The 27,740-nt window shown below is 39.7% G+C and overlaps 1 protein-coding gene across 1 annotated transcript in view; it reads left to right on the forward strand.

Annotated features, from left to right (window-relative positions):
• The window catches only part of LOC106891544 (slit homolog 3 protein-like), a 554,801-nt gene that overhangs the window by 411,063 nt on the left and 115,998 nt on the right, over positions 1 to 27,740 (forward strand). The window contains exons 18-24 of the mRNA XM_014948178.1: positions 805 to 948; positions 6,322 to 6,485; positions 8,652 to 8,784; positions 18,532 to 18,600; positions 19,601 to 19,672; positions 19,856 to 19,927; positions 27,111 to 27,182. Coding sequence (XP_014803664.1) covers positions 805 to 948; positions 6,322 to 6,485; positions 8,652 to 8,784; positions 18,532 to 18,600; positions 19,601 to 19,672; positions 19,856 to 19,927; positions 27,111 to 27,182 — 726 coding nt within the window. The remainder of the gene's footprint in view (positions 1 to 804; positions 949 to 6,321; positions 6,486 to 8,651; positions 8,785 to 18,531; positions 18,601 to 19,600; positions 19,673 to 19,855; positions 19,928 to 27,110; positions 27,183 to 27,740) is intronic.

Below are 27,740 nucleotides of genomic sequence, written 5' to 3' on the forward strand. Positions count from 1 at the left end.
CACCTAAGTAGGAACAACACTAGTGTAGTGATGTTTACAGACCCAGATGTTGATTGGCATGCAGTATAACAAATACATGTGAGCTTTTTTTTGCTATGGAATGAAACAAGATACTACAGTCTTTCAGATTAATTGGGCTTTATCGTTGAGTTCATTGTTACCATAACAACTCAGAGAGATGTATCTTCCAAAACACAGCACTGATTCATCGGGCACAAGCACTGAGCAAAGACCATTTTATTGGATGTACTGCTTTCCGTCTTGTTAATTAATGATTATAATGACATTTTAGAGCTTGTATTAGGTCTGGAAATCTTTCCTAAGCTATTCCTTGATTTCTGCTGAGAGTGCTGTTTCCTTCCATACTTTTGCAGTGTAGATTACAGAAAATATCCATGATAAGAGTAGAAGTAATATAGCTAGTATTGTTATGGTTGCACATTTCTGGCAGTCTTTCTCAATTGATCTCTGAAATACATCTTTATGTAATCTCAGATATTTATTAAATGATGACTTTAGTTTTTATTTCAAGTTTACCACTAGTCAGAATTTCAATTACATACTACCTTCAAATGTGGAGCTCCCATCAGCCTCTGATGTTGTGTGGAAGAAATGCATTTTAAATTCACGAGACAATGTGTCCATGAATCTAGCCCTCTTATAGTTGTACTGTAATTCAGCAATCAATAAAAATAGAGTACAGAGATTGCCAAAGCATTTGTTGATGCTCTAAATAAAGGACCTCCTATCCTGAAATTATATCCCCTGCCAGTAGTTCCTGATTCTGGGTTTTAATCCTTGCAGGATGCTGAGGAGCAACTCTATCAGCTGTATAAACAATGACACCTTCGCTGGACTGAGCTCAGTGAGGCTTCTTTCTCTGTATGACAATCACATCAGCACCATCACCCCTGGAGCCTTCAGCACATTGGTCTCTTTGTCTACAATGTAAGTTGTCTCCTTACGGTACAAACACATCATGATGCGGTTATTTCATGCTTTCCTTTTAAGAAGACAATGTTTTGAGTTTCAGAATCAAACTACTTGTTGTTCGTATATGGAAAACCTCATTTAGGGAAAGAAAACTCCATCCTACTGAAATCACAGATTTGGAGGATTCAAGGTGTGGTTTAGAAAAACATTTTAATTGCTTCAGTTGGAGTGGCTGAAGAAACTTTGAAGTTTCCAGCCTTGGGCAGGACGACTGTGTTTTGCTGTGTCATAGCCTAGTGCAGCACACAGTAGAAATTCATGTAAAACAGTCTCTGCAGATTGAGAAGCACATAGCTTATCACACTTTAGCTCCCTGAAGCTGCTTTAGTTTCAGTAGAGTCTAAGTTTGTAAGAAAGCTTTCTTGGATTTCAGTTAAATTAGTTAAGTATCAGAATAAATCTATTAGCTAATGCTTAGATTTTCAGAAGAGCATGAGGATGAAATACTCAAGTCCTACTGAACGTGAGTTTGAAAATCCTAACCTAAGGTTTTCTGATAATTCTTTTATATTTCTCAAGCCTTCTTTGAAGTATTTCACTTGCTTCTTAAATATGTTTACATGCTTTTTGTAGCGTGTCCATTTTAATAAAGTACAGACTGATAAATATGGAAAGAAAGTCTGTGCTTTGTTTCCAGCTGTGGACAGGGACTCTGAGGTTGCTGTTAATGGAAGTTGTCTCCTTAATTCCCTTCACACTGCCCTAAAAATACATCCTAATTGTCCAGTCAAAATAAACTATTGGTGCTATTGCATTGCAGGTTTGGAAAGCGTTCTCCACCAAGTTTGGGGGGTGAAAGAAGTGTTGAATCTCAGCTGTTTTGTTGCTCACACTTTCATTTTGTTGTTATAACTTTTTGCCAGCAATCAGTTATCGTTTTGGCATTAGCTCCATGCAGCAGAAAGAACCCAGTCTTTTTCTTCCATTTACTTTCTGTAGTCCCAAAAGCCTCCTTGAAATTGATGGACAAAGAGAGAAACACAATCAGATTATTGACTGTTTTCAAGTCACTGGTCACTGCTCGTACCCTTGTCCCTGTGCTGACTTCTGTGCGTCCCTGAATAGCTGTGACTCTCTGCATCCACCTATAAAGTCCCTGCCTCGTCTGCATAGAGGTGTCTTTGTCATGTTTTGTTAAAAGATAGCCCATTTTCTTCTTTTTTTCAGCAGTGGGTAAAGATTATTACCATTTCTAGCAGCAGCAATTAAAGCTGCTGCTAATTAGAGTACATTACTTTGGCACTGAATTATAGTCATGTTGGCTGTGGCAGGTTCCTTGCTGTGTCTTGATGAAAAAGTTGTTCTTCGACACGTTTTCACTCTGAGCTTGATGCATAGACAGGAGAAGGTGTGCTTTTGACTTCTTTAGACATTCGTTTAAGGCCATAGTGATATTTCACATATAAATGCAAAATTCAGATGTGTTCCATTTCCTAGCAGCACTCCATTGTAGGTGGATGAATTAGATGACAACACTACTGAAGATAGATAGTATGACTGCTTTTCCTGTTCAACCCACGCTTTGTGAGTTAATCGGGTATTATAATGACCTATTTTTGCATCTATTAATGTGAGCCAGAAATTCATGCAAAGTTTAACATTTCCATTTTTATCTTGGCATATTTACAGCACTAAAAAATATTGCTCCTTTTGTTATTACTCTTTGTGAGTCAGCCTTGATATTATCAAAACATGGACAGCTCTGAAAATAATACCCTGACTAATGGTTTTCGATAGAGGAATGAGATGTATTTTGTAAGTTATTGGTATAAAAATAGCAATTTTTTATTTGTTACTAGTCAAGCTAGGTACTGTAGCCTCCTAATTTGAAGTGTGCTTGCACTTCTGCCTACAGAGAGTTCTTTCAGTCCTTACATAGTTAAATGGACAAGCAAGCAGAACTGATTTTCCTTGAATTATTATTACAATAGCTGCATGGAGGTAATGCCAGAATGATAACTGGTTCATCAGAATGACTTTCAACTGTTCTAGTATAAACTTAGCCTCAATTCCAGGATATATTTTCAGTCTAATTTCAACAATATCCAGATGCGCTTCAGCATGTTTTTCTAACAGGTCACTGGAATCCATTTAAATAGTTAATATTATGTGGCTTCTTTGCAATTTTTAGAAGGCACTTGTAGTAGGATATGCATATTTCATTCCTCAAGACTTCTATTCCCCCTTGATTTTATAAATATGTCTATGTCCTTGAGTAAACACTTCTGAATTTCATGTTAATACAACATCTTTGCTAAAAGCTTGATTGCTTTGTTTCTGTTTGAGTGGTTAAATCACTATCTTACATGTAGGAACTCTGATTACTAATTATGAATTTTTATAACAATTTGTCTGCCCAACATTACTGCTTCTGATTTGAGAACTCCACTTAAATAGCCAGATTCCAGAATAAAGCTTTTGCAAATAATTGGCCCTTCCAGACTTTCAGTTACTTTTCAAGTGAAGCAGGGGATCTCTTGTCCCACGAGACACTTCATAGAAAGCCTTGATGATACTTTTTTTCCCAGAAGTTGCATCATGGTCTTGCCATGGAAAGAGCATGTGTGTGGGGACGTATATGAACTTCATACTATGTTAAAGCAAAAAATTACTGCCCTGCAGTTGGACAAAGGACAAAATTTAGGTGTGGCAGGAGGACGTGTGGAATGTGTGACAAGATAATTTTACCCTTTTTTACCCAGAAATATTCGAATTTCAAAACAGTGGATTTGTTTGTTTATTAATTTTATATGTAACAACTAAGTGTTTTCATAGTTGCAAAGAAAAGCATCATCCAAATTCTAATGCAAGGATTTAATAAATTTTAGGTCTTACGTTAACTTGTGTTTGCCAAGGAGAAAATGAGGGTTTGTGGATAGTTACTGCTGCTCAGCTACTGAGCAGTAATAGATTAGTCAAAGCAACCTCTCCTCTGTAGAGAGGGATAATTACTATTTTGATGGGAGCATTTTTAGGTTGAACGTTTGAACGTTTCTGAAAGTTTTTCATGTGTCCCAGTAAGATGCTCTCTAGATGTGCAAAACGTTCTTTACATTGTGAGCAGCTGGTTTTCCAGAAACCTGGTTATATACACCTGCTGTTCGTTTCCAAATGTGGATTATTTAATTCTAAGGATTTGTGTCACGGAAGTTGTTCTGTGAATATGATCTCACTCTCTTCCATCCGTGGAACAAATGGCCTTTGAAGCATTGGTTCACTTAGCGTTGGAGGTTTAAACATTTGGTTTCAACACTCTGTTCATGCCAAAGTATGTCAGTATGGAAAATATACACAGCATCCTGCATGTGGTCCCATTATGGGTTAAAGAAAGTGGAAAACAATTCAGAAGTAGAATTACTAGAATTAAAGTAATGCTTCCAGTGCTTTTCTGCACATTCTGTCTGAAAGCTCCTATGTTTGTTTTCTCACCTTTGTACAGCAAGGTAGCCTTACCTTTGAATTCTAGTCAGCATGAAGTAGGTTGAGTATTTTTATTATTGAACGTAGTTTTGTCCTCCCCCTGTTTCTCCCTCTACACAATGTACAATAGTCTGTGCTAGATCTGCAGACCCAGAGCTGCAGGCTAACGCCGTGACTGAGGTATGCTTTTGTACAATGCAGAGAGCAGCTGTAAATCATATTGTGGGTAAGCGATGTTGGCCTAGAACCTATATATAATTTAGGAATTGGTTTGGGTTTCTTTTTTTGCTGCCACACCTCAACTGTGCCATCTGTTTTTGTCTTCAGCACTATTGTTTTCTGAAGGAATTCCTTGGCTGAAAACCTGATGTAATTTTGACTACATGTTTAGGTTTGTAGAAGTATGTTGCAAGTGAAGATTTACAATGTCTTCAGCTACTACACCTGCATTTGAACTGCCTATTTCTTTAAGTCCTTAAACTTTTTTGTCTTTAAGATATCCTATGCTTTAGAGAAATTTCATTATCTTTTTTTTTTTTCTCTACTACCAAAATAATAACTCTTGGGCACATTTTCACATACGATGTAAGAATTCCGTCAGTGTTACTTTAGATACTTCATTTTCCATACATAGGGATCTGACAGCTCATTTTTCTTTGATGAGGCAACCTCAGACTAAGGCTATTGATTCTCCCTCTCTTTGTACATAAGGTACTCAGCCTTCTTTTTTCACCAGGGATATCAGCCTCTGCTTCATCTGAAGCCTAGTCATAGAAAAACTTACACACAAATTATGTATTTCAGTACAGGACTCCAAAAGATGTTTCAGGACAGAACTCCAGAAAAAAGGTTTTTTCCAAGATTCTCAGCACTAATTCTAGTTAGCTTAGGAAGATGCTTCAAATAACTCCTTTCATTCAAAGATCGCAACCTATTAAGAAATATAAATTAATATCTTTTCTGTACTGACTATGTTTCAGGTGCTCCACTGAGGAATTGCTATACATCTATGTTTTCATGGCTTGACAATGGAATGGTTAGGGCTTTCTGCTTTTAAACACTGCTGACCCAAGCTATGTGAAGAATCTGTCCCTCTCACGGGGGCTGTCCAACAGTTGCTTTGGGGACTGCACACCACAGTAACACAGCAAGGCTGCAATTGCATTTGAAAGATATTTCAGGAGCTGTAGCAAGATTTGATGCAGACCTCAAAGTTCACAAGGCACTAGACACTAGAACAGCTGCTTTTCACTACGGGGATACTGTCCTTAGAAAGCTTCATAAGAAGTGACTGGAGCTGACAGTGCTGCTTTATGGATGTATAAATGTACATCCAGAGTGCTGTCCATTCTGTTTCAGTAGGAAGCCCAAATTCGGGTTGCCAGTGGCTCCCACCTGGCACTGGTTTGTAGAGGCCATAACACAGATGAGTGGAAAGCATGAACACGCTGGGGCAAGGAGCAGTGTGCTGAGCAGCTTGGCCGTACACACAGGCAGTGGCACGTGTGTATCTGTGCTAAGGGCTGGCAGGGCTAAACTTCTCCGTGGTGTTACCCAAAGGAGTGACACTGACCATCACACGTACATGGTTGCTGTGTGAGGTGAGTTTAGACTTGGGTGTGAGCTGTAGCTTGGGTTGAAATCTGCTATAAATACAGCCCTGATAGTGATGTAAGTATGTCTAAATAATAGCTGTAGCAGTGAGTACTTTGGTTTATAAACATATATATATTTTAATTACGACCCTAGTTTTACTATAAAACCTGCGTAGAACTTCCCTGATCTGTAGAACATAGAAGGATCTCACTGAAACAGATGGCAAGAAAGAGCTTGAACTTGGAACCCATCATCTCACTGTAGTCATTTCAGTATTTCTGTATGTTCATGTTATGTCTTCTTCCATTTCAGTAATTTGCTGGCCAACTCCTTTAACTGTAACTGCCATTTGGCCTGGCTGGGAAAATGGTTGAGGAAGAAGAGAATTGTCAGTGGAAATCCACGCTGCTTGAAACCCTTTTTCTTAAAGGATATTCCAATCCAAGATGTGGATGTCCAGGACTTCACCTGTGATGGTAAGAAAATCCAATTTGATTTGGCATTTATGATAATGTTGGCACTTCTGTGAGGCCTTCCCTTCCTATCAAGTAATACTGCATGGTAGACATTTCAGTTTAGTGATGAGGAAGACAGCCATCTAGAGCTGAAGATCATTGTTCCCTATGTGGAGTTTATTTTTATTCTTGATTTCCAGTTTCTAAATTTCTACTATCTACACCTAAATATAAGAATGAATTTATTATAGACAAATGCTCTGCTTTATATAATCCTAGTATAATCCTGCCCCTTCCTCTCACTTCCTTAATCATATGCTTACTTAACACTCTGAACCCAGTGGGAATGGTGCTTGCTTGGGAAGTCTTTTAGTTTTGGATACTGTTCAGTTTCACTAATAACAGGTATGAATACAGGGAAATAAAAAACCCCTCATATTGTTTGAAATGACTCAGTAATGCTTAATGCTTTAGTGGGTCCGTATAGATTTAAAAAAAAAAAAAAATCCTGACATTTCTTTCATTCTCCAGGTAGTTCTTTGTCTTCTGAAAAAGCAAATTTTAGAGAAAATAATACAAAGAAAAGCTGACTGATGAGTGCCCTGCTAATTTGGCTTGTAGGCTGTGATTTCCTGTGAAGACCAGCTATGTGGGAGCTGCAGTTAGTCGTACCTCTAAAGAGACCAGAGAGTGATAGAAGTTTCCTACTTAGAGTAGAAATTAATTCCTGTCCTGGTCGAGCAGTCTGGCAACGGGCCCAGGCGCTTGGGCTCAGATCTCAAGGGACCTAAGTTTAGTCATTAAAGAATAATTTGCATTTAGTTGGGGAGAAAAAAAATAAATCCTGGTCCTCAAAATTACATTCCAGGCTTGGGAGCTTTCTTTATCCTACAGTCAGTCACAAGCCGTGGTGCATGGAAGGTAGATGGTGGCAGGGTGTAAAATACAGAACGTAGGGGAAAATTGAATATGCTGAAGGAACATGCTCTTTCTGCAGATTTATGGGACTTTGAATTTTGTTTCCAGTCGTTAAGCTCATTAAGCTCGGTTGGGGTGAAAAAGAAAGAAATTCTTCCCTGTTCTGTTGGCTGGTTGTGCTTCTCCATCCCCCTGAATACAAATGATTCCCTACCCATACATTTACGGGTAATTTTATTATCTTGTATCAGGACTTCCAGTCTTATTCTTTAATCTCAATGCTCTTGGGTACATCCAGCAGAGAGAAAAAAGAAACAGATCTGTCTCAATTAGTCCTTGCATCAGTTTAAAAAAGAAAAAGAAAGAAGCGGCACATAATGACAGCTGTTTGTGTGCTCTTGGGTGGCAGCGCCGGTCAGCTCAGGCTGCCTGTGCTCACCAACAGTTGTGTGTGTCCTCTCACTGTCATCTGGAGAATGTGCCACTAAGTGTTTCCTGCCACATACGTCATGATACTGCAGCATGTATTTGCCTTATGTTTTGCAAAGCCTGTTGCTCTTGGGGAAAATCCATGCTTTAATGTTCTTAACTTCAAAGAGTTGGTTTCTTCTGCAGAAACCCTATTGTTCTCAAATTACAAGATTTAATCTGCTGTTTATGGGCCTTTGAAACCATTCTTGGAGAAAGTTAGATATCTTTATGTGTGCACAGATGGATCACCAGCAGTTGGAAGAATGCTGCTCAGTTTGTTGTTTGCCTGGTTATCCTTGTCAAAAACAATGAGGTTTTACAATTCAGATTATAAATGAAGTGCCAGGCTGACTTTAAAAAGTAAAAAATTAACATCTAAAAGCTGAATTTAAAAAAAATATATCTTCCTAAAGCAGTGTAGATAGTGAATATCATCTGTCTAGATGAATTTCAGGATAATGTTCTGGTCAAGTTCTCCATTTCATCTAGTACATTAGGGATGAAGGGAGGATTTGGGATTCATACAACTAATTTTACTGCCTTTTGCAAAATTACAGACAAGGTACTCCTTAGATAAAAATTATTTATTTAAAAATATTGCTATTCAGTTTTTGAACTGTTTTTCATGTTGCCTAAAGAACCTGTATGAATGGAGGCTGATCCAAAGCATTGGATCTACTTCAAAATATTGTGGTCACTGTGGATTCAGGGATGTCCCTCCTTGGTTCTTGTAACCAAAGTGCCTGGCTTTGGGCTGCAGAGCTGACTTCCTCTTGTTCCATTCCTCTCCCTCCGCAGGTAACGACGAAAGCAGCTGCTTGCTTACACCTCCTTGTCCTTCCCAGTGTACCTGCGTGGACCTGGTGGTGCGGTGCAGCAACAAAGGGCTGCGGGTGTTGCCCAAAGGAATTCCCAAAGACGTGACTGAGCTGTAAGTTACCTTTTACATAGCTCCTTTTGTGAGAAGTTCATGAAATTACATCACAGTGAGGCTTTGTAGTTCCTCGGGGGCTTTGCCTTTGACTGTAGTGACTGCTGGTTTGTGCTTTGGTGCTTTCCATATGTTTTGGCTGTTATTTCTATACTTATTTGTCCCTTGACTGAATACATTGCTCTGTAGTGGGAAAAGAGTTTATCTGTCTTTGTAGCCATTAATTCTGTGTGCAGGGAACAAATGCATATATTACTATCAAATAATCCTGTAGTGCTTCTGAGAAGCCTAAGCTCACAACAGGCAGTTTGAAAGGATGATGAAAATATGTTCCTGACTTACGCAGCTGTGAGCTAATTATCCTCTGAGGAGATTAAAAAAAAAAAGACAAAGCCACTGATGGAAACAAACAATGTATTCTTTTCTCCAAACCTCATGAAATGGCCAAAATAACAGGTTATAAGATTAAATTATAAAGTAAATTCATCCTAGTTGAGATCCATCTTCCTATTTGTCTTTTCATCTACCCCTCACTATGACTTTATACTGGATTTCGATTCTTTACACTGGAAGAAAATACACTGGTGGAACTGTTTGCCATAACCCCTTGGCAATAGAAATACTGAGCATTTCCCCTCTAGGTCCTTATTGAAATCTATCCCAAGTGAGTCGTTACTGAAACCTGTGACAGTCTCATCAACATTTCTATGTCAAAGTAATTGGTTGAGCTAGTTGGTGTATTCAGTGAATTTTGTAACGAATTAAAATCTGATTCAGCTATTTTTTAGTATCTAATGTTACTTTTACTATTTCGTAACAGGGCAGCTTGATGAATGAGATACACATCTTTTTACTCCCTTCCCAGTGGGAGAATGGGGTTTGCACTGTTTTTACCAGTGTTACAGTCAAGTACAAGACTTTGTTGCTGAATGAGGAGTGTACTGACAGTGTATGTGGTAACTCAAATTAACGTGGAAATTTTGCACTAATGAATATATCCTTGGAACACTGTTACCCAGGGCATGGTTAATAGTGGTTTGGATTAAAAGCCAAGTCCTGGCCTGTATTCCCTTACATATTGCCATCAAGTGATAAAAAGTCTGTGAGGTGGTTTCTGCTCTGGTCTTGTTCAGGTTTCATTGCATTCAAATGTGACTTGCCAACAATAAGATACTACAGATGTTTCTTTGATTTCCACTGCCACACTGAGGAATTTTTGTGTTTAAATTTTGCATATTGAGTTTTACTGATACTATCTGATACACTGACGACATAACTTTCACAAAAAGAGTGAAATTAATCTCACATTCTTAAAAACTGCTATATTTCTTGAGCTATTTCTTGGCAAATGAGGCAATAGCCTGGAACTGAGCAGTTTGAGTTCATAGGAGTTTACGTGACTGTCTTCTTCAGTAGGAGCCTCTTGGCTGTGCAAGCCTCTAGTTCGGCTTTCTGCATTCAATCCAGAAATGTGTCAGCAGAACACAGTCAGCCATGGGCTGGCTGGCTTTGAATATTTCATGTTCTGCAAATATAACCTTGAATCTGTCCCAGCTGTCTCAAAATTCAATCCTGATCTCACTCTCCTCTCAACCAACATAAACCGAGCTCCTTATTTGTATCTGTACCAAAAGATGAGCTGCAGGTACTGAAGTTAAAAATTTCATGTGTTTGTGGAAACTGTGACAGAATGACATAAATTTTTTAAAATAACCAATCTTACTCGCCTTTCTTTGGCTTCCAGATTGAGATAAAGAAGTTGCCCATAATCTGGAGGGGACTGTATCATCGAGGTCCTAAGTTGCTAGTGTGAACTTAAGTATTTTTATTGTTCTATGTTTGGGAATTGTCATTGCTGCTGTGAGCAACAGGATCTCCTGTGGAACCCCACCTCTTGACTCATTCTGAGGACAGCTAAAACTTGACAGGGCTTGGCAGTGCCCAATAGCTTTCTGGGCACAAGGTGAAACAGCTTTATCTTGTTCAATATATTTATGCATCAAAATACTCCCATTTCCCTGGCACAGTCCTAGGTCCTTTGAACTGCATCCTAAGGGTGAAGTATCTTCTTAAAGCTGTATTTTCCACGGTAGCGGTAGATATTTAGCACCTGAAAACAGAAAGCACACAAGTTACATGCTGCAGAAGATGTCCTGGCTTTTGCATGGCTAGAGAGAGCCACAGGAGTCTCCAAGGCAGGAATGTCATAGAATCATAGAATGGTTTGGGTTGGAAGGGACCTCAAAGATCATCGAGTTCCAACCCCCTGCCCTGGGCAGGGACACCTCCCACCAGACCAGGTTGCTCAAGGCCACATCCAGCCTGGCCTTGAACCCCTCCAGGGATGGGGCATCCACGACTTCCCTGGGCAACCTGTTCCAGTGTCTCACCACCCTCAGAGTAAAAAATTTCTTCCTGAGATCTAATCTGAATCTTTTTTCTTCCAATTTAAAACCGTTTCCCCTTGTCCTATCATTACACCTCCTGGCAAAGAGTCCCTCCCCAGCTCTTCTATAGGCACCTTTCAGGTATTGAAAGGCCGCTATAAGGTCTCCCCGGACCTTTCTCTTCTCCAGGCTGAACAATCCCAGCTCCCTCAGCCTGTCTTCATAGGAGAGGTGCTCCATCCCTCTGATCATCTTCGTGGCCCTTCATCTTCCTCACTGGTGCAGTGGTCCCAGGGGTCTGATAGGTTAAAACACCTTCTTCCATGTTACCACAACCTGCGCTGCCTTCCTCCCACACTCCCATGTCGGAGGCCTCTGGGCAGTGTGCTGGGGTCTCCAAACTCCCACCAGGCACTCACACAAACCCACGGTCACTAAGGACAGAGCCAAGGAGAGGACAAGGGTGGGAAGAGCCTCTTGTCCTGGCAGCCCACAGCTCCCTCCCGCGGGAGGCCTGAGCGGTGATACGATGCAGGGGAGCATTTTAGTGAAATTTTTATGAATGGACCAGTCTGACATTTATAAATTTCCAATACTGATGTGTTGATTTACAGGACATGTTAGCTGCAGTGCTTTTATTGAACTGCAGTAAGTTTATATACAACATGATTTAAGAAAAAGAACTGCCATGTGTCTAGATAAACCAGTCTGTTACGGCTGAATATAGCCTTCTCAGAAGTTCTTTTAAATGCTTGTAGAGGTCTTAAAATAGTCTTAAAACAGGAATTCTTCCATTGTAGCAGGTACTAAATAGCAATGTGCAAAAATGAACATACCTCTTCCACAAGCACATAGGGAAAATGTTACCCTTTGCTGGGTCAAATTTCACTGTACCTAAGCTCAGCAAAAAGATCCCCAGCAATGTTTTATTACACGGTGGACTGGAGACATAGGCTCCCTCCTTCCAGCATTCTTCCTGAGTTTCTGTTTTGGATGTCTGTGAAGACAAAACATGTGAAAACCATTATCTTCTTGATATTTAGAGCTTGGAAAGACAGGAGACATCCCTGTGTTTGGTTTGTACCACCCTTGGGAGCAGGGATTACCTTGGCAGGGAAGGCTTCCATCTAGAATAGAGTGGGAAAGATCACTGAGTTTCCTGGCTTTTTAGAAGGATGGATGATGATGCAAGAAATTTCTATTTCCCAGTGATTCCTTCACAAACCCCATCATCATGGGCGAGCCTTCTTTCAGCTTCCTGGGAATAGGGAAATACTATGTTGTTTCTTGCAAATTCCTTTGCTGTATATTTACGTACTGCCGACATTTTTCCCACTGCTCGCTTGCTCTGAGGAGACGCCTTGGTTTTTTTTGAACATACTCAGTTTTCTATTCCAGATGTTCACAAGTAAAATGTTCATGCAATGAGCTGGTTTGGAACTTAGCCTTGCTGCTGCTTAGAGTTTTAGGCTTTCTTTCTCTTCTCCCCCTTCCCCCCAATCTGTTTGAACGAAGTTTCCCATGCTCTTTTTCCTTTTACATATTACCTCAGTGGGTGAACACTAGTTTTTATTATTTTTTTTCGCAAAAGTATAGTCCATTTCTAATAAAGTCTTATCTGACAGCATCCAGCTGCTTTTATGGACCTACAGCAAATAATATTTTGCACTGGGGAAAAACCTTGGAGGCAATTATGTGGACGGTGTGTGCATAAGCTGTAACATAATGAGCATGGTATATTTTAGAATAAATACGTACTAATCATGTCATCTCCAGACTTTAAATGTTGTCGTGGCACTGAGCTGTGTGATAGCACTGATGGGATTGTTAGAGAAACCTGCATCCATGCATCATTGTTAGTGATTATTTTGCTTTCCATTTACATTAATAGATATTTGCATTTCTTTTGCCATTTCTCATTCTCTCCTCACAAACCCCCTCTCTCCTGGTTGTGTTTGTTGTTCTGGCTGTTAGGTTCCTTTAGCCTGCGAGCTCGTTCAGTCCTTGGCACGAGAGTTTTCACAAGTGACTGACCCCATTACTAGCAGAGGGATCCCACTGAACTCTCTTGTAGCTCTTTATTCCCCTCCTCTAGTTGGTGCCTCAGCCTTAGCACAACACCTTTGTTCAGCTGAATCTCCAGTTGCCAAGATGATTTTGACAGTTGCTTCTCATACATTCACTGCCACATCTACTTGGAGGTGTTTATCACCAATCCCTGCCCTCCTTTCCATCTTCCAAGGCACTTGTGATTTCTCTTGTCTTGTGACTAAAAATAGTGGCTCAAACCTGAACCATGCTTGAAGGGGTTAGTTATGATACATGTAGGATATTGTAACAATTTAGCGCCATTTTTCACTGTGCCTATATTGCTGTTGATCAAAGGGATAACTCTGAAGTGAGGTATCTGATGAAAATCATCTGCTTGAGAATGCAAATGCATTTGCCTGTCTGGCAATCTGCACTATTTTATACACTGACCCTTCACACAGACTTCAGCGAATTTTCCTTTGATAATAAAGGAGAGAAACAATTTAGATCAAAGCTTAGACTTCCATGGTCCTGAGTCATAAAAGGTTTTACAGTCAGTTTAATTCACTGCAGAGGAAAATTCTCCCATTGAGAGAATGGGCAGCTCTGGAGAAGGATATTTTAGTTACAGCCGAAATAGAGAACTTAAATCTGCATTTCAAATCTGATAGTTTAGAAAAAGTAAATAGTATCAGTACTATCAAATAATGCTTCGGTGACTGATGAAGTTTGAGTACATATCAGAAACGTGACTTTAGCACCAACAGAAGTAAATTTAACTTTAGAGCCTTCGCTTTTCTTTCAAACACAGTCATGTTTCTGTGTGTCAGACCAGTAGGTTGTGGTGTGACATACAAATGCAGCAAAATCCTGGGTCCCAATTTGCCAGAATTTAAGAAAGTTCAAGATCTAGATTGTAGCTAGATCCACACTTTAATTTTGTTTCTTCTCAAGAAACTGTAATTGAAGCTCTTAAAAGTCATGCTTTGCGGATGTTTCATCTTTCACAGTCCAATTTTCTAGACCACTTGCCTCAAAACTTTAGGATATTGGGTATCTGCGTTAAAAAGTTTAGACTATAACTTAATTTTAGAGCTGCATAAAATTGTCAAGTATCATCTTTTTTGTAATGTAACATGCTATATGAAAAATTTAAAGAAATTAAAGGAAAAGCGTTGTGCCTTTTCAATTACTGCCTGAGAACTGATTTCTCTCTCCAGTTTCTTCTCTCAGCACAGATTGCTGCTGTGAGCTTGACTTTATGGCTGAATAGACATTTCACTACAAAAAAGGTTCCAAGTGATTCAAATCGTTACATGATGCTTTGGCACCTTGTGCTGGTTATATCACCTCCAATCCAAGTGGTTTCAGTATAAAAATAGACAAGTTGGAAAAAGAACAGCTGTCATCTTTTATGCAGAGTTTTAAATGTTTTATAGGCGATGGTAGTGTGTGTGGAAGGTGCTGGATGAGCCCCGGGGCTGCTGCAGGCTCTGGGCTCCGAGTGCTGGCACGGTCGGTGCAGGCACGGAGGGGGGCATGGCCATGGCCCGTGGCACCAGCCCCCTGCCCTGACACTTGCCTGTCCCCAGCACTCAGCTATGTTTTAGAAGAAGCCTTTCCTGGTGGATAATTGGTGGCATTTTATGGGAACATGGACACATGGGTTTGGGTTTTTTTCAATTCTCGCTGTGCTAATTGCTTGTTGGTTACAAGTCATTACTGAGACTTCAGAATTCTCAGCAGCCTTCGTGGGGTAAAAAGCAATTTCCAATCTGGTATTTCAACTCCAGAGTCTAGAGACGTTAGGAAGCAAACGAGGTTGGTTTGGATACTAGTCAGTGTGTCTATATTAAGGCAGCTGACACCCACTCTTGACTCTGTCTGTACATTAATATCTTGACTCTGAGCATTAAAATTAGACATACATTGTTTTCATTCATGCCAGAATTTCTTTGCAGACCAGATGCCACGTGCATCTTCTTCCTTTGGCTAAGGATTGAAAACAATTAAAAATACAGTCTTCCCTCCACATCATTCTGTTATGGCTTGTTTTGCTCTGTTTGGGCAGGGGCTCTGTAGCTTCACCCATGGTTTTTATTTATATATTTGTATACATAAATATGCACAGTTTTGTAAGTGGGCTCTGTCCCTTCACCCTCAGGAGTAATTCTGTTCTTCATATGTCCAGTTTCTGGCCCTCTCACAGCCCCCGTACATCATCTTCAGCCCGGCGAGGTGCAGGGCAGCCCCCTCAGCATCCCCTCCCTGCTCTGATAGAGACCTGGCCCATGGTGGGCAGCAGCTCTCCTGCAGCAATCAGCTTCTTCACATGTTGCATCATGCCCTAAAAGCTCTGGTTATTTCAAATTCATTGCACTTAAACGTGCTTTCAAAATGAATGCCTTTTGCTTAGTAAATACTGCCATTCTTTGTGTAGCGCGGTGAAAGGTTTAACAGTGGTGAATTGTTTTTATACATGCATGAAAAGTGTATTATCAATAGTTTTCAGTGTAAAATTGTGTTTGTTCGTAAATTATACCACTGGTATAAGTATTGCTGCTTTCTGCTAGCACATTTATGTAACCATCAAATTGCTTGCGGTGCGAATCCAACGCTGTTCAGAGCAGATCTTCTGCAGGAGTTTGACTCCAGGGGTCTGCGTGTCTCTGTTACTCTGAATAATGAAAGCACTGGATTAAAACGTGCACCCTCATCTTCTGATTGCACCCGAAAGCAAAGCAGGAGTGGAAAACCTTGGCCAGCCATCATCAGTTTGTTCAAATTGCAGGCTGTTTTATATTGGGATCAACAAGAGAATATCCTCAAAATATATTTCTAAAGATTTCAACACATTGCAAGAGTTGAGTCTCCTTTCCTAAAGGAAAATCATATAAATCTTCCAAATACATTATACATGACCTGCTTTTGATTTCCTTTGGAAATCCTTTGGATTTTGCATTTGAAATAAAGACTGGAACCTTAACTTACCCTCACACATGAGTTTAAGATTTGTGACTTTCTGGGATGAAAGAGAAGGCGCAGACTCCCAGCAGCTCGCCGCATCCATAGCGGGCCACGACTGGGGAAATGAGGCATGATTTGCCCAGTTTAAATAGGAACATCTGTGGTTGGATTCTGAGGATCTTCTACATAACAATTTATGGTGTGAATTCTCCAAGGAACTCCATTTTCAAAATAATTTATACCAAATTTAGTCAAAAGACAGCAAGTGACTTTACACTTGCTGAATAGGAGTTTCCATGGGAGGTGTAAATGTGGCATAACTAACCCAAACTCTGGTTTGTGATAGTCTGTGTCAGCAGAGCAGCTGTCACTGCTTTGCAAGGGCTAACTGTGTACCGTGCAGCGCGGTCACTCGCTGCTTGTGAGCTTTGTGAATGGAGAGATTAATTTGTTCAGTTGGGTTTTTTTTCATTAGGAAAGGATTTTGCTTTTGGTTAAAGATGCAAAAGCCTAAGGTCCTGCTTGTCCAGCCTAATCCTGGCAGGAGGTACAGCAGCTCCACCTAACTCTGCCTTGATGGGATCCTGTGTCCAGGCAGAATGGATAACCATGAGACTGGGGTAGTTTAGTTGGAGTAGTTTGGTTGAAAAGAGAGCTAAAGCAGCAGAAAATGGTGAGAGGGCATTATGCTGAAATAGAAGGGGATAGAGGGGAATAAAATGTGACAGCTATAAAACGTATTATGTAAAAATTCTGTTAGTGTTTATAGATTTTATTTTTAAATGATGTAAAAATAAATTTTGTGGGAAAATTTTCTTGGATTTAGTTTACACAAATATCTCTGTTGTTACAGTTAATGTAGAGAGGGAACATACAGCACAGTAATAATCTATTATTGTTGTTTGCTCTAGTCAATGCAGAATAGGGAGGTCTGTTGCCAGAGAAAAGGAAATGGTATGTGTGGGATAAAAATTCTTAACATGATTATCGGATTGTATTTTCGGCAGTAGAATCAGCACATTAAGTGTTCTGGTGTCTGTGGGCTGCATTTCCTGGCTCCGTTTGATTATCTTTAAAAATATACCACATCAATTGCATTGCCCCATGTCTGCCTTTGAAAAAAAATCCCTCAAAGTATCTGTGAGGAAGGGAAATATAATTTCCTCTTTTATCCTCACCTGTGGAGGGAGAAATGCCTTCCTACTACACAGTACTTTCTGAGAAGGTTGGGTTTGTTTCCCAGGTAGATACAGCTCCTGGTTGGGAGGATCACCTTGATAGTGTCATGGCACCACAGGGAACCACTTCCATTGGAGCCTTATTACCTTGGTATCTCCCAGGGATGCAGTTTCACCCAAAAGCCAAGGTTAAGGAAAAGAAGTCCAGCTCTGGCTCTATTATTTTGTAATAAACAGGAAAAGCCCCACATCCCATTGCTGCCACAGGTCAGCTGTGGGGGGTCTCAAGTACCCATGGGCTCTTCTGGGCAAACTTTTGGAAAGTTTTATATTTGTTCAGAGTTTTTCCCTTGGCTACAGAATGTTCATGTTTCTTCAGTGGCATCTGGTTTGCAAAGTACAGGCAGTATATTCCAGGAAAACGAGGACGTAGGATTATCCCAAAAGGTTTTAGCCCTGCTGTGCATGTGTCTGAATAGAGACCCATTCAGTGGTCTCTCAAACAGCTTCCACCCTGGTAACACGAGCTGTTTTATTAAATCTGCTTAATGTTTGTAGAAGGCGCCAATACTCAAAGGGAACTTGGTCTTTGGCCTTCAATTTGTACCAAGTTTTTCTCCTGTACCAGTGTACTTTGAAAAGGAAAGGTAAGGAGAGTGTATGTGCCATAGCAGGAATTGCTGAAATGGATGTGGCATTTGCGTTTACACTGGAATAAGTGTGATTTGTTGCAAAGCAGAGACCTGGAAGTGTGGCTCCTCTTCCAGTTCTGACTGTCCAAGGAACTTACATGAACAAAGCAACAGCTTTCCTCACAGGGTCAGTCAGCACTCACAGCATTCTTATAGAAACTTGTGAAAGGTAACTTTAACTTCAGGGCACAAGCCATGCAGTTTTCCTCCCCTTCCTCAGTTGCTGTCATAGAAGAATGAAATGGTCATTTCCGTTTGCTCTGGGCCAAAGATCCTTTATTTGATTCCAAGTCTTAAAAAAAAAAGCTACTACTGTAATGCTTTGCATGTCAGATAATTCACTTATAAAGGAGAAACATGGTTTCAAAGCAATGAATCAAAAATAGTTTCCTTAGTGACTGACTTTGTTTTCCTCATTCAGGGTGCAGATTGAGTGACAGGAGTTCTTGTTAACGTGTTTGTTGTAATTGTCAAATCTGACTTTTTTTTCAGATACCTGGAAGGAAACCATCTGACTGCTGTGCCAAAGGGGCTCTCCACCTTCAGACACCTGACACTCATGTAAGAAACACAGGGTTTCAATGTCAAGAAAATTACATGACTCCTTCTGCACTATGTTGTAGGTAGAACATAAATAATTAGTATTTGGGGAAAAAAAAAACACCACAAAACTCAAAAACCTTCTGTAATTTGAATTTGAAGAGAATTTCACAGTGGCCACTGCTGCCAATAAGTGTTCATAAAGTAGTGGAGAAAGAGTGAGGTGACTGAGAGCACCAGCCTCTGCAAGGGGACTAAACTCTCACGCAGGCTGCTACAGTTTCACTTGGCAGATTTGTTTGAGCAAAGCTGTAAAGGTCATTGACGGAGGAGACGGCATTAATTTCTTCTAGGTGAGGCAGTATTTATAATGCAAAGGCAATGAAAATTTGCATAGCTGTTTCTGCTATGAACAGTCATACACAGAGACACAACTAGACTTCTTTCAGTAAATTGCTCCCTGAAATACACAGGAGTGAAATTTCTTGGCTGAACTATTTATCAGGAAATTCCAAATGCTGTTTGAATCAGCTGTAGATACTTAAGTCAAATGGGCAGAACAACCTCAGACAAAAACAACATAAAGGGAAATCTGGAATCCTCTGTTTTAAAAGTGTTTTATTTGGGAACATCTCTTATATGTTTTTTTCCAAGGAGAACAACAACAATTCAGAATGTTCTGTCTGAGCCTAAAAGACTTTTTAAAATGAAAAAATGAAATTTTGTTCTAGTAACTGTCAATGTGAAGAGCATATGGAAATTCTATGCTTGTCATAAATTGCAAAGCAAATTGGTACACCCGTGCATGTGTCATCTATTAATTTGTCCTTCTTCAAAAATTTTGCTTGTATTCACTCATTTATGTTTTTTTAAGTGTTATATGCTAATATTCCTGAGTCTGAAGCTGTTTAGGAGAGTCTGATGTGCTTTGCTTTATTTTGGTGCAGATGTGTTATCTTTAAACAGACTTATTTCTCAATTCATATACATGAATGATGTTTTTCTCTGTGTTTTTCTTCAGTGATTTGAGCAACAACAGCATAAGTGTATTGGCCAATTACACCTTCAGCAACATGACTCAGTTATCAACACTGTAAGTAGTCCAAAGTTTTGGTAACAGTTTTAATTGCTTTTCAGCCACCATCTTAGGCGTTGAACAATTAGTACCTGTCTTGTTACTTAAGCATGTGAGGTTCTGTGCTTCTTTGTGGTTGAATTAGAAGCGAAACAATCAAAGACAATCCCGTGTTGTAATTCTGTTCTCTCATTCTCCCAGCATCTTGAGTTACAACAGACTTCGGTGCATCCCCATCCACGCGTTCAACGGGCTCAGGTCTCTCCGAGTGCTGTAAGTACCACTTCTTCCACGCAGCCGAGCGGCACCTTATTAGAATGCTGTTGGTGGCAGGGAGGTTTTTAATGAGCAGATGGCTTTCACTTGATCCAGTAGTCATAAATATTTTCACACAATTAGCTTCAATGTACTTGTACTCAGGTGCAATATGTCAGGTAATGACTAGAGCAGGTGAATGCTAAACTTTGAAAAGAAGCAATTACATATTTGCAGGGTGAATGACTTTCTCTGATAGTTCAGGGACAAGAGCTATCATGAAAACAAGCCTCCAAGAGACTGCTTAGACTCTGTCTCTTCTAGTTGAACAATGTTTAGGTGCCCCACAGGAAAGGACTTTGGTCTTTGCCTGGAAAAATGTGATCTTATTTTCAAGTGTAAGTTTCCATTGGATGCTTCAGCAGCAGTGCCTTTACTGAAAACTTGTGCATTTTTAGAATATTCTCTATTTATTGAGATTTCTGCAGGCAAGTTTATACTTAAAAGAATGCAATCTGAAGGGAAGTAAGTTTGAAGTCCCCACACTAGAACAATAAGTCAAGCCAGTGGCTGGGTGCCAGTAAGGCTGAGATGCTTGTCTCAAATGTCTTTAAGTTACAAATAAAGTTTCACCTCAGGGTGGCTGGTGGCACACTCACAGATGTCCATGTGTGGCTTCTGTCTTTGGAGATCCTTTTCTACACTCTTTCTTCCCAGTGTAGCTGCTTTCAGCAGCTTTCTGGATTGAACAATTTGTTTACGATCTCTTCTGAAATTCATCTTCTTTCCATCATCTTGGAGTGTGGGCTGTGGGCCTGTTCCTTGCAGCAAACAACGCCCCCCCACCCCCAAGCTTTTCTAGGCATCTGCTAGACTGACTCCTGCTTCAGCCTCATATTTACTGTCTCTCACTCTCCATCTGTCCCATCAGAAACAAACCCTGAGTCGGATTTGCTCAGTTGTTTGTGTGGACACGAGACACTGTGTAGAGCTGTGGGGACAAGGCAGAGAAGCCACCTTCCTCCCCAGAGCCCAGCGACACAAGTGGCTCATCATTACTTGCACAGGAACTGAAAGCTAATAAATTAAATACCTTATCTGTGATGAGATTATTCAACATGCTGAAGGAGAAGAACTTTGAACACTGAAAGCTCAGGACAATGAATTGAAGAATATGTCCTGAGTGCTTTGAAACTTCACATTGCTCTTTTCTATTTTTTTAAAAAGTTAGATGTCATTAACACACAGAAGTTTCCGTGAATTTAAAGAGCAGTGGTTGCTGTGCACTGACTCCGTAAGTGTGGAATTAAGGTGTCGACGTTGGCAGCACTACAACTGTGGAAGCAATAAAGCAATGCTCTTTGGCCGAGTGGTAAAACAGAGATCTAGGTTTCAACCTCTTAACTTATAAGACAGCTCTAGATTCCCAGTTTTCATTATTAAAAACAAGAAAGATACGTGATTTGGATTTGTTGTTTTAAGTTTGGCTTGGGACTCTGATTTCTAGCGCAATAGGTTGGTCACATTTGAGCTGTTACATGAGTCCTGAAATTCAGCCACAGAGGAATATATTCTGTTTCATGGCCAAATAAATTATTCCATATGGAGCTGTCTTCTGGCCTGCTGCTGATATGCAAGCTCACTTGATTAAAGCTAGTTTGGGGCTCTTTATCCTGAATTGCAGTGTAGATATACCATGCCTCACTCTTTCCAATACCTACAATTTGTCTTTTCACTCCTATTGTTGCAGGCCAGGTATGGATAAAAACAAAGGGCAATATTTTAGTAACAGCTGTAACGTTTTGGCTTTTTTAAATGATTTGCTAATCAAAATGAAAAAATATCTTCCTCCTCCAAGGGAGAAGCCCTCCCTGTCTTGCACAGAGCAGCACGAGTGAAATGAAGCCTAAATGGAAATCTCTGCCTCTGCTCCGTGCATTTGGAAGCCTCCAGATTGATTTGATTTATTATGGCCCACAAAACTCTGGTATCAGCTACAACTTTTGCCACATGTCATCTATGTTGTTATTAAAAATCAATTCTCCAGTGAGAAAATGGCTTCCGAGTGACAGTGTGAAATCTGTTATTGTCAGTTATTTATTATCCATATTCTCAGGGGAATTTAAAATAGAAAACATCAGCAAAACAATTTCCACATATATTTTTTTTTAATAAAAAGAATATAGACATCTCATTACCTTCAGCTGTGCATGCCTTTGAAGGTAGCAGACCCTTCTCATACAGGCTTCTGTGTCTTCCAAATTCCATATGTTTTCTTTACTTTTTGTCTCTCTATAGTAAATAAAGTAAACATGTATTTGAAAATGAGAATAATCATAGATGTATGCTGAAGTTGATCTTTGACAGATATCTGGTTCTGTCCTCCCACATTTTTCAGCACAAACCCGATTGAGAAAACTGCAGAGCCAACATGTTTATGTTCAAGCCTGAATATTTATCAGTGTTTACACAATCAGGCTTTTAATCTTCAGTTTTCACGTGGCTTCTCCGTAACAGCAGCCAAAGTGTGCTGGGGAGCAATTTCAACATAGAGTCTTAAGAACTTTTTTTTTAATAAGCAAACATTGGTATCAGTAGGGTTTTACACCAAAGTTATTGCAGTGAAAAATTCTGGTTTTGGTTTTTTGTCTGGTTTTGGTTTTTTTGTCCAAAGCTGGTTTTTTTTAGAAGTAAAATGTAAACAGATTTAAAAAGCTGAGAGTGAGACAAAGTAATTACAAATACTTGCACACCCCGTTAGACCTGAACTGATTCTTTTAAAGATTATTTTTATTGTGTGACAATTTTGTAACTCCTGAAATTTGGCCTGAATTAATTAAGAGGCAAAGTCCAAAAAAAAAATATTTTCTCTGATCACTAAAAAAATTTCCATGTTATAGTTATGAAAAAAATGTTAAAATGAGCTACTCTAACTGCTACTCTTCTGCTAACATGAGATGTAGTTTTACTGAAAACTGATGGATATTTATTACAGTTCAAAGCTCACATAAACATAGTGTGCTGATAAAGCTACCACAAATACTCTTCAGGCACAACTGGAACCAATTTTGGCAACATACTTTAATTGCTGGATGCTGCACTGAGCTGCCCTAACAGAGATATTATTTGGCTTTGTTTGTTTGGGGTTTTTTTTGCATTGTAACATGACTCCTTGTACGTATCCCGTAAATCTGTGAAAGGCACTGCTGTTAGGAGCATTGGGCAGTGACACTGTGGCTCCCTCCTCCCTCTGGCACCCGAGTTGTGCTGGTTCCTGGGGGTTTGGCATCCTTTGGGGTTCACTCCAAGTGTTTGCCCTCGATGGGATGTGGCTTTGTAGCTCAGCCAAGCTTGTAGCTTACTGAAAAAACATCCCCTTTGTGTGTGTAGTAACCTAATATTAGGAAACAATGGGCTGGGAGGGAGGACTTGGGAACAGGTAGTAAAAATAAAAAAGGATACCAAAAGGATATGTTTAGTTCATTTCCTTACCTGAAAACAAAGCAATAAGTCAGGGAGATTACGTGTAGAAGAAAGTTTTTATTTCAAGAATGTTTTGTTACTCTGTGCTCTGAGGTCCCCATCACCTTAAATTCATACCCCTACTGTTTACCAGAATTTAGACAAAAGGATACCTAGAAGTTGTGCTTTTGAAGGAGAACAGAGACATCAATGTACGTGCTTTAACTCCCCAAATGTTTAAGATTTTATTTGACCATTTGCTTATAAGGACTTTTGGTATATTCCTGTTGTTGATCCAAGAGGAAAAAGATTTTATTGCACTGCTGCATTATCAGTTTGTTATTGTGGGGTTTAAGTTTATTAGCATTTTTTATTTCCTTTTAGCTGTGTGGGTGATGATGTTGCTGACATGATTTTTTGATTAGAATGCAGGCATTTACATCCATGAAATATACCTCAATGTTTGAGATATGTAGTCAAGCCATTCATTCCAAATGGTTTTATATTTTGGATCGTTTTACCTTTTTACAGATAAATGGCTTTATCATGCTTCAGCTTCTCTTGGAAGAAGTTTCCAAGACATCTAGGAAATAAAATGCACCCCTTCACAGAATAAACACAACTGATGTGACAGGAAGATAAATTTAAGTTCTGTCTGCTCAGAGAATTGTCTTGCACATCTCTAAGTACTTTAAAATATCATAATATAAGCTTATTAGGAGTGCCTGTGTATTCAACTATGCTAATTCCATTGAAGGAGGGAACATTTTGATGACAAGTTGTTGACCAGACCTGATCTTGCACCCTCATACTGACAAAAATACTCTTTATTTAGTAGCTGTGGGATCTGTCTCAGTCAGTTGATCATTCTGTATAGAATCAGTGAGTGTGCTTTATCTGGAGTTACTGTGTGGGAGCTCATATCCTTCCTGTTCCTGTTTGGATTAATTGCTTGGAGATCCATCCACATATATACCAACTATTATTAGTAGTAGCCAAAAACCTAGGTAGGCTTAAATGAAAATTTCAGAATGGGGATGTCTGAAGGGCAAGTTTTTGGTACACTGGTGTCAAGAACTAGAGGGAGATGCCGGCAGGGTAACTTGGCTGTACTTTTTGTGGGTTTGTGTTCTGTAGAAAAACTGCAGTACAATAAATAAGACTGACACTGCAGCTGCAATGAGAGCTGTGAAAGGTGATGGTGCTAACGTTGCTTATGCTCACAAAGTTCACAGCCCCGTGACACAGCCCAGCCTCACGGGACACGGGACAAGGTGTATCTTCCCCAGCAGGCTTGGCTTTCCTTGCTGTGTGTGTGCTGCTGTAAGGCAGTACTTAAAGGTAGAATTCGTAAGAGTTGTAAGGCATCATGTATAGAATCAGAATCTTTGAATTGTTCAGGTTGGAAAAGACCCTTGGGATCATAGAGTCCAACCATCAACCCTACTCTACAAAGTTCTCCCCTACACCATATCCCTCAGTACCACATCTAAACGGCTCTTAAACACATCCAGGGATGGTGACTCGACCCCCTCCCTGGGCAGCCTATTCCAGTCTCTGACCACTCTTTCTGTGAAGAATTGTTTCTTAATGTTCAGTCTAAACCTACCCTGTTGGAGCTTGAAGCCTTTCCCTCTTGTTCTATCGCTAATTACCTGTGAGAAGAGACCAGCACCAACCTCTCTACAGTGTCCTTTCAAGTAGTTGTAGAGAGTGATGAGGTCTCCCCTCAGTCTCCTCTTCCTCAAATTAAACAGCCCCAGCTCCTTCAATCACCCTTCATAAGATTTATTCTCCAGGCCCTTCACCAGCTTCGTTGCCCTCCTCTGCACCCGCTCCAGCACCTTGAGATCTGTCTTGTATTGAGGTGCCCAAAACTGGACACAACACTCCAGGTGTGGCCTCACCAGTGCTGAGCACAGGGGGACAGTCACCTCCCTACTTCTGCTGGTCACACGATTTCTAATACAAGCCAAGATGCCATTGGCTTTCTTGGCCACCTGGGCACACTGCTGGCTCGCTCATGCAGATCCTGGTGAAACTTATAATGGCATTAGGGTGGAGAAATTAAAGAAAGGATGCAAATAGACATGTCTTTATTTTCATCTGATGCTGGTGTGTATTTCTGTAAGCCCATATGTTGGGTTTGTTTTAAACAAACTCAGTGTGCGCTGTTTCAAGCCACTGTTTTCAGTGACAAAAATACAGAATAAGATGTGATTGCTGTGTTCCACAAATAACCGGGTAAATTAAAAAATAAATGACTTGAGGGAAAGAGCTGCTACAAAACTGACACACAGCAAGTTTGCTGTTTTCCACTCTTCTCCTGCACCTCTGGAGCACTGGCAGTAATTCCTGGAACTGGGAGAGAGCACGCAAACAATACAGCAGCCTGCTATAACTGAACCAGCTCAGGGGAGAAATGTAAAAGAAAATATAATTTTAAAATATTGATGTCCTTTTCTTTTGCAAGTTCTGTACCAACTTTTGTTTAAGAAACAGCTAGTGAGATTCAGCAGAATCGCCTCCTACTGGTTCCTTACGAGTTCCTTCTGCCTGTTCCTCTGAGGTAGTGAGCTGGTATTCAGCAACGTGCAAACTGGAAAAATTAGAAAAACCTATAAATATTTTTCTCTATGCTGTTTTATGCCAGATAATTAGCTAGTGTTACAGAGGGTGCAGCAGTTCAATAGCTGATTTTATTTATTTATAAAACAAAATCTGAGACGATTATGTATCTACTCTGGTGCATTTTCTGGATAGTTTTTATGTAATTATCACCCCAGCGTCCTGTGCCCTCCCATGCACTTGTATGTTGCTGCATATTTTCCTGTCTGATCATCACCTCAGCGCTGCAAAAAGTGCTCTTCCTCGCTCTTTGACTGTCACAACCCTACTTTGTGGCAGGGCTTTCAGTTGCAATTGCAATGAAAATGGAAAGTAATCACAAATAATGATTTTTACTCTGGTGTCTGCCACTTTGAATGCGTGTATTGTGCTCTGCAAGCTGCAAGAAAAATCTTTCCATTTATGCTTGTCTATGTAACACACACATAAATGTGTTTCTTAGAAAAGAGATAAAGTGGCTGCTTAAATTTTCCTGAAAACAGTGGAGAACCCTTTTGCAAGAATCCTGAAAACCCTGCAAGAAAAACGTTAGTTTCTTTTTGCAGGGTGAATAATGCACTAAAACAGCTGATCTCAAGTATTTTCCCTGGTAGCATAAATATATTTATCAAATGGATTTTAAAAATACCACACAAAGAGGTATTTCCTACTGTGAGAGTGGGAAACTAGAATGTGAAATTGCAGATATATTTGCCCTCACGGACCCTTGCTCTCTCCTAGGATCTCTCTGAAGTCAATATTTAATTTAACGTTCACAGTTCCTATTTTCCCTGTTCTGTTTTTTCTGTGTTTTCAGCTAATGGGATTCTAAGAAAGCATACAGGTCTGTATGTGAGGGTCTGCTTGTCATCAATACACTTTTAATAGCATAAATAGCATGTCACCTTTTTAATTTAAAACATTAGTCACCAACAATTCCGATTGTATCATTATTTTAAATGTCAACATCTAGAAGTAGAAGTAATAATGCATGGAAGCTCATGAGTTGTGAAGTTCATAGCAACTCTCAAAGAAACAAAATTAAATATCCTTCTTAAGCACCAATTCCTCACTTGTGGGGAGCAGATAAAATGCTGTGGTTTGATACCTTCCTGCTTCTCCCCTCTTCTAGGACACTCCATGGAAACGATATTTCCAGTGTTCCTGAAGGTTCTTTCAACGACCTGGTATCCCTGTCCCATCTGTAAGTACTTCTGTCTGAGTTCATCTGTTTGATGGCTTCAGAGTTATAAAACAGTACATATTATTACAAATTTAAGATTATATAGCTTTTATTGTGTAGCTTTTCTGGGTTTCCTACTTATTTTCCATATTCTGCTCTGGATATTCTTAGTGGATCTGTTAAAATAAAAAAAAATACTAGAACCTGTTGTTATTAGTTATCAAAATATTTTCTTAAGGAAAGCCAAATGAGCAAATGTGACAGTTTCCTCTTCTGTGGACTTTGTGTTTAAGAATTTCTTTCAGCATTGTCTGTGTGAAATGCAGAGTGTGTTATGGTCTGAGAGTGAGACAGGAAACCTCCCACAAAGAGCAAATATTAAGCAAATGTGAATTTTTTGCTTAATAAGTGTCATATGTTTTGCATACTGAAATGTTGTCAGTATATGAACTTGTTGATGAATCACTGCTTCATACGTATATATTTAATCATATGGAAATTGGTCATTTCACAGCACCAATACTTCATTCTATAATTTGCAAAAATGATGTTTCAGATATTTCAGGAAATTACTATTGT

The sequence above is a fragment of the Calidris pugnax genome, unplaced genomic scaffold (assembly GCF_001431845.1).
Source record: "Calidris pugnax isolate Ruff unplaced genomic scaffold, ASM143184v1 scaffold27, whole genome shotgun sequence".
NCBI lineage: Eukaryota > Metazoa > Chordata > Aves > Charadriiformes > Scolopacidae > Calidris > Calidris pugnax.